The 7,706-nt window shown below is 52.0% G+C and overlaps 1 protein-coding gene across 3 annotated transcripts in view; it reads right to left on the reverse strand.

The window, feature by feature from the left end:
* MOCS1 (molybdenum cofactor synthesis 1) overlaps positions 1–7,014 on the reverse strand; it is a 34,503-nt gene extending 27,489 nt beyond the window's left edge. The window contains exon 1 of one of the 3 annotated variants that reach the window (NM_001166297.1): positions 6,847–6,996. In NM_001166297.1, coding sequence (NP_001159769.1) covers positions 6,847–6,960 — 114 coding nt within the window. In that variant the 5' untranslated portion in view covers positions 6,961–6,996. 3 annotated transcript variants of the gene reach the window in all.
* Positions 7,015–7,706: the final 692 nt, after the last annotated feature.

Genomic DNA, 7,706 nt, shown 5'->3' on the forward strand with positions numbered 1-7,706 from the left:
ATTATAACCAGTGCTCGGATGGGGCCCACGAACACCCCTGGTGGAACCAGGACTCAAATCCCGGTCTTCTAAGTTCTGTAGTCTTTCCCCTACTTGCATAGGGTGTGTCCAAGAAGGTACACAGGATGGAATATAGGGCAGGGAGAAGTCATTTCTCTAGAGTCTTTAGAACAAAGGAATCATGACCGTGGTGGTGGTCATCTGTGAGGTCTACAGATAGAGCTCTGGACTGGGGGCAAGAACCCCTGTTTCCGGGTTCTGTGTACCCTGACAGTCTAGCAAAGTTCTCTGACTCCTCTTGGTCTGCTCTCCCAACTATAAAACAAGGACAGTTGTGGGCTAAAAGTGTCCTGCTGTAAAAGAGGGGGTTAGCCAGGATGCTGGCAGAGAAACACCCCAGATTATCACCATCTTATAACCTAATAAAGCAGGCCTCTGGAATGGCTAAAGAAGATGTGGTACTTATACCCAATGGAAGATGATTCAGCCATAAAAAAGACCAAATAATGCCATTTGTAGCAACATGGATAGACCTCGAGACTGTCATACTGAGTGAAGTCAGGCAGAGAAGGAAAAATACCGTATCAATTCCACGTGGAATCCAAAAAAAAAAGGTACAAATGAACTTACTTACAAAATAGGAAAAAAAAGGTACAGATGTAGAAAACGATCTTATGGTTGCCAAGGGAGAAAGGGATAAATTGGAAGACTTATAAAGGGGGACTGACATATACACACTTGGGTGCTGAGTGCTCAGTTGCTAAGTCATGTCTGACTCTCTTCGATTCCATGGACTGTAGCCTGCCAGGCTCCTCTCTCTGTCCATGGGGTTTTCCAGGCAAGAATGCACAATCGAGCTGCCATTTCCTTCCTCAGGGGATCTTCCTGATCCAGGGATCCAACTCGCATCTTCTGCATCAGCAGGCGGATTCTTTTACCACAGAGCCACCGGGAAGCCTGTACACACACTGCTAATAAAGACCTACTGTATAGCATAGGGAACTCCACTCGGTACTCTGGCATGGCCTATACAGGAAAAGAATCTAAAAAAGAGTGGATGTAGGTCTAAGTGACTCACTTTGCTGTGCAGCACATTGTAAATCAACTATATTCCAATAAAAAAAATTTTTAAAAATGTTTAAAAAAGAAAGAAAGCAGGTCTCTGGGTCTCCTGCAGTCCAGGAAAGAGAAACATTTACTTCAGGGACCTCCCCAGCCCTGGCTGCATGTTAGAACCATCTGGGGAGAAGGCAATGGCACCTCACTCCAGTACTCTTGCCTGGAGGGTCCCATGAATAGAGGAGCCTGGTAGGCTGCAGTCCATGGGGTCGCTAAGAGTCAGACACGACTGAGCGACTTCACTTTCACTTTTCATGCATTGGAGGAGGAAATGGCAACCCACTCCAGTGTTCTTGCCTGGAGAATCCCAGGGACGGGGGAGCCTGGTGGGCTGCCATCTATGGGGTCGCACGGAGTCGGACACGACTGAAGCGACTTAGCAGCAGCAGCAGGGGAGTTGAAGAACATTCCCATGGAGACCAGTTGAATTCAGATCCCCAGGTGCTTGCGTTTTTCATCTCTCGGTGCGATTCTAATGTACAGCCAAGGTCAAGGGCCAGATTGACTCAAGAGGCAGAAGGGGTGAGAGAGAGAGAGAGCAGGGGGTGCTTCAGGCTTTTCCTGGGTCCGTAAAACTGACCTCACTCTGCTCACTCCAGGACCGGTTTCTCAATCATCTAAGAAACTCTTCCCATGGTCCAGGGACCAGAAAGTAGCCGTCACTTCCCTGAATTGCAGTCTGAAATAATCACAAGAATGCTCCCTCCTCCCTCCCCACTCACCCACTGCCTTTCCACTTCCCCACTTCCCCCATGCCCTTGGGGGTGGGGCAGGGACACACCGCAGAATCAAGAGTCCCACCCTCACTGGCCACCAGAGTCCAGGAGCCCAGACACCCCGGAATCCACAGCTATTCACAACTGAGTAACTGGTTAATCACTCCAGGGCCCCTCCTCCCACTCGCCAAGATGCCCTCCTCACCCTAATCTGAACACCCTGGGGGAGGCGGCTGGGTGAGGGAGGAACCCAAATGAAACCCCGAATGGGAGTCAGTGAGAAGACAGAGGCTCGTGACTCAGCAGAAACCGGAGAGCAGATGTGGAATGGAGCAACCCAGCAGGGAATTAGGCCCTCTGTTCTGGCCAAGGGTGGGGCAGGCCTGATTTCATTTTTGAAACCAAGAGTCACCTTCTCTACATTCATTCAGATCATACAGCCAGTACCTGAGGCAGCCTCCTAAACACACACAAAACACATCTCTCGTCTCCCTCTCCCTGCCAGGGCTGCAAACTCATCACTTGGATATTAACACGCCTCATCCCTGCCTCCCCTCTCCTCCAACACTGCATGTCCTACTTTCATTCTTCCCTTTTTTTTTTTTCCCCTTTTCCTTTAAACCCCCTTGGAGGGAAAAAAATATTAGCACCAGTCAAAGGAGATTGGAATCCAGGAGGAATTACCGGGCAGATTAGACAGTGAAGCCTCTTGCCCAGGAGAGGCTACGACATGTCACAAGCAGAGCACCCTTGGCTTCGCAGACTCCCCAGGCCCCGCCTGGGGTGGGAAGTCTCCCTGCCTGACTCAACGTTCCCGAGTCATAGCAGGTGTCGAAACACCTGTGTCAATGGACAGACAGGCAGATCCCCAATTCAGAGAGAAAGGCAGTGTGTGTGAAACCCAGTTACACTGGGGTAGCCATTCATTTCTAGGCTGGTCTCTACTGTCAAAATGCTTTAACCCCACGGAGGGCCAAGAGGGAAAGGGTAAATGTATACATACAGCTAATTCACTTTGTTGTACAACATCGTAAAGCAACAATGTGTGTGTTAGTTGCTTGGTCATGTCCAACTCTTTGTGACCCCATGGACTGTAGCCTGCCAGGCTCCTCTGTCTGCGGGATTCTCCAGGCAAGAATACTGGAGTGGGTTGCCATGCCCTTCTCCAAATTAAAAAAAAAAAAAAAATGGTTTAGCCTCTAACAGTGACTCTTAACTCTTGTTACACATGAAAATAACCTGAAGAACTTCTTAGCAGTACTGAGACCAGAGCCCCAGACCACAGATTCTGTCTCAGCTGCTCTGAGTTGGGGCCCTGGCTTTGTTTGTAGTCTTCCTATTCTTCTCTGCAGCCCAGGTTGAGAACCACTGGCCCAGCCACACCAGAATTCGGTGCCATGTTAATCCGGGGGATTGCAGTTCTGAGCATTGGCTTTGGAGGCGGGTAAACCTGAACGACAGGCCTGGTTGCCTACTACTCTTTCAGCTTTAGCTTCCTCGTCCATAAAGTATGGACAATAATCCTACCTAAGTCAACCGGAGGAGCTCCTGGCACACAGTAGGGGTTCAGGAAGAGACTGCTCCCATTCACTTCATCTAACTCCTACTCAGAAATATCCAGTCACCATATATCCATGGAGGGGCACTAGTTGTATACACTAGGACTAGTTTTCCCACTCATGTCAGCTTCCCTAGTCTTGCAAAGCCCTACTTAATGGCAGAGGACCCAAGGCTGGGGTTTCCAGACCTGCCCTCACACCACTCAAAGCAGGACAAGCAGGGTCTGAGCCACCCAGGGACCATGGACACCAGTGCGATTAACTGGGCACAAGACAGCCAACCACATGCTACTGGTTACACCTCGTCTCCTACCAGTGCAGACTGGGTGAGGTGGGGAAGGGTAGTAGGAAGGAGTCAGTTTAGGGAGGGACCTGCCCTCCAAGTGCCTTCCCTGGTATCCATTAACATCGGGCCTTTGGTTTGACTGATAAAGGCCAACCTCCAAATTGCTCTGCAGTGTAGATACCAGAGGAGCTGGGGGACAAAGAGACAGGCCAAACCCAAATAGCACTGGCCCATTTACACCCTCTTTGGGACGAACTATACCCAGGGATGTCCAAAATTCATCTCTATTAAATGAGGGGACCTGGGCAAAGTGCCCAGCCCCGGGCCTTGACCTCCACTCTCCCTCCAGCCCCACCCTAAGTCTGAGGTCTTCACACATGTAAGGATAGTCGTATGTCACTGAAACACAGGCCTCTGAGGAGCTGGGCAGGTTGGACGTTCAGACAGCCCTCCTGAAAAGTCTGCTTTCCTCCCGAGGGTGACTGCCCCAGGCCTGGCCCGGCCATCCTCCTCATGTACGCAGTCCCTCCCTGCAGAAACCTCTCCGACACGTGCTCTTCCCGGCCCCCCGAATAACTAGGTGCTGCTGACACAGAGTCAGCCTCTCCCCTGGACCAAGGCAGCACTCCCGGGACCTGAGGCCAGCCCCACGTCACCCCAACGAAGCCTGCCCGGAGCCTGAGACAAAGAAAAAGGGCTGTAGCGCTTGCAACTGTGGGAAGCCCTCTGTCCTGACTGTGCCAACTAGGCTGGCAGGGAGCTCCGTCTCCCCTACCTACCTCCCTGTGTACCCACTCACCTCCCCTGTCCACTTGGAGAGCCACCTCAAGTGGACCCAGCCCAAGGCCCCCTTCCACCAGCCTCGCAGCCAGCTCCCTCCCCACACCTCACTTCGCTCTCCCGCCAACACGCTGACTGACGAACAGACAAGCCCACACCCTGACAAACGGACAACACCTCCTGGCTTCCCCTTGTCTCTCCCAGCACCTCCCATCCCAAACCAGACCTCCAGGGCACTCCAGGGCACGGTGGTGTGGGGAAAAGGCCCCCTGCTGGAAGGGAAGGGAGGACGGGGATTCCAGGAGCCCCCACCCTTGCTCCCACCAACTGGCAAGCTCAGCGGATGGGCAGAACACAGCTGTCTCCAAGACTCGCTCACCTCTGAGACTCTCCGAAGGACATTCTATGCCCTCCCTCAACTGCGTACAGATGGGCTGGCCACCCCCTGGTCTTGAAGACATGAAAAGAGGGGAAGCCGTAGACCCAGGAGCCGCATCACACTGGGGGCGCAGCAAGTGTGAAAACTTGGGGCGTCCTGTCCAGCGCTCTGTCGTGTGCTACCTCACCGGGTCTGTTTCAAACGGCCCCAAATATCTGCTGATGCCACCGACGGCAGAGCACCAGGTAAGCACCATACCTAGAAACACAGGGGAGCAACCCATCTGCGGAGGATAACCCTGCTGGGAGACGTCCAGGGTTGGGGCGGGGAAACTTATGGGACACAGCATGTGACAATGGTGGCAAGGATAATTAAGACAAACCTGAGATACTCATGCACAGCATGTACATGGGCCAGACTTTTCAAGTGTGTATATATATATATATTACATTAATTCCTTTAATCTCTATAATCACCCTAAGAAGTAGACACTGTTATTCCCAGTTCACAGAGAAGACTGAGGCACTGAGCGGTGAAGGGACTTGCTGACATTCACACACCTCATAAGCGGCAGGGCTGGGATTAAAATTGAGGCATTCTGCTCAAGTCCACCTTCCTACCTGCTAATGATACCTCCGCCCTCACAGTGTAAAGGAAAGGGCAGGAGTGGCCTCCCTCATCCTCCCTGAAGACAAGAAGCCGGAGCACAGGTGCGAGAGTTTGCGCTCCTGCTCACTTACTTTACAGCTCAGGGGGGTCCAGGGAAGTTCACTTCCATGGGCTCCCTCACCTGAAGATACAAACTCTACTCACCTCAGGTGGTTTACTGTGAGGCCTCAGTGAGACCATAAATGAAGCCGCTTAGCACAGGCTGAAAAGTACAAAGTAAGTTAGGGGCTCGGGGTGGGGAGAAGAAACTTCCCCTTTTCCTAAATTCTTTAAAGATCTCTCAGCCATCTTGGTTTTCCCATTTTCCCCTCCATGACGTTCAGAGTTCAAGAATTTGGACACACTTCTTCACCTCCCAGCAATGCGAATTACTTATCCAAGGATCCTGAGGGTGAGGAGGGAGGTCAGAATTGGGGAAAGCAATTTAGCCTGAGACCCTCCTCCTGACTGAGCAACAGCAGGTGCTCAATCTGTTGACCTGCTGAGCCCCTGAACCTGAAGTCCTGCGCCAGGTGGTGGGAAAGGAATGACCAAATGGACCCAGAAAAGGTTTCACCAAATAAAAAGAGATGCTTCTCCCAAAATGATACCCTGACAAGATGGGCAAAACAAATTGAAAACCTGTCACACCAAAAATCCCTCTGAGAGATGCTGTTAAGGACTCAGGGCGGGGGGCGCTATCCTAACCCTAAAGAGAAAGCAGATTCCCAAACTTGCAAGAGCCCAGGTTCTGGGCTCCACTCTGCTCCAGAATCAGGCTGAACCCTCCTAAGGGAAATGAAGATGAAACACAAACAGCCAGTGAAGGACGGGTCACACAGCCAGGTGACTACAAAGTGACATTTTTAGTCAGTGTCACATTATGAAGTAGGTGTCACAAAAGCACCTGATCACACAGATAACCTACCCCAGGGGTACAGTGAGGAAACTGTTTAAGGAAGAAGCTGTTTAAGGGTGTGAGGCAGGACTGAGAGGGGTGCTAATAACATTGCACTGGTCCCAGAGTCCTGCCCGCCTGCTCCCCCATCTCTGGGAGTCACTTAGACCTGGAAGGAGGTTGCCTGGCCGGGTGGGCAGGGAAGCTTTTGAGTCAGACCCCAGGGAGCACCCCCACCCCGCCACCCCCAGCTGGGATTCCAGGTGGGACTGGGCGGTCGATCTAGAGAACATCTTTCCACACCTCTCCCTGTGCGCCTAATTAAGCGCCGAGGGGGGTCCCTCCCAGGAGCGGACACCACTTTCAGAAGCAGCTGCCGCGGAGGGGCCGGGGTGCTTCTGGGCAGCTAGCTGCCTGGCCACTGCCTCCCCCAGGAAAAGTGTGGATGCGAACGGGCTCACCTCCACGACAGGCTCCCCAGGGCATGGCTGCGTCACCGGAGCCCCCGAGCTGCAGCTCCGGACACCGGCTCTCAGGACCCGCCGCACCACCCGGGACACTGGCTGGGCCGCCATTGAAGCCTGCCGGCTGTGCAAGATCCTACAGGGTAGCCGATTCGGGAGAACGCTAGCCCTGGACTCGCCGCCCCGGGTCCTCGAGGCGGAGGCGGGGCCCGGGAGGGGGCGGGGCCCGAGCAGCCAATCGACGTGGGCGCTGTGCCGCGCGGCTTTCTGGGAGTTGTAGTCCACTCCGGCCGCTCCTTTTCCCTGGCAGGTTGTGTTCTATCTAGGGAGGACTTGGAAAACACCAGGTTCAAACTCAGCCAATGATCCTGAGTCTTTTCCTACTGGCAGCTCTGGACTTTGTGCCAGTCACATACCACGACCTAAGTGCTTTAGGGCCAGGTGAATGAAATTTAAGGAGGTGCCAAAAAAGTAGATTTTCAAGATAATGTTTTAATGCAATATCTCAAAAAGTCAGAATGCAAAAAAAAAAAAAAAAAAAACAAAAAACCCACACACATAAAAACAAAATATCAACATTTTACATAAAAAGATCTGAGGAAAAAAGACATGAATGAGTAATAGCTGTAGGCTTTTCCCTCACCATATTTCTGGCTTTATCAGCCATTTCTCCCCAAAGTATGTCCTGCATTCCCTGACACAGGATTATTGGCCATTTCCTCAACTGTGCTTTCCTACCTATGCACCTCTGCCCATCTCTGCTGATTTAAAGGTCATCCATGCTCAGACACAGAAGAAATTCCATTTCACTAATCTCAACAGTGCCCTAAGCCCTAAACACATACTCAACCAAATGT

This window comes from Bos taurus, chromosome 23 (genome assembly GCF_002263795.3).
Source record: "Bos taurus isolate L1 Dominette 01449 registration number 42190680 breed Hereford chromosome 23, ARS-UCD2.0, whole genome shotgun sequence".
NCBI classification, from domain to species: domain Eukaryota; kingdom Metazoa; phylum Chordata; class Mammalia; order Artiodactyla; family Bovidae; genus Bos; species Bos taurus.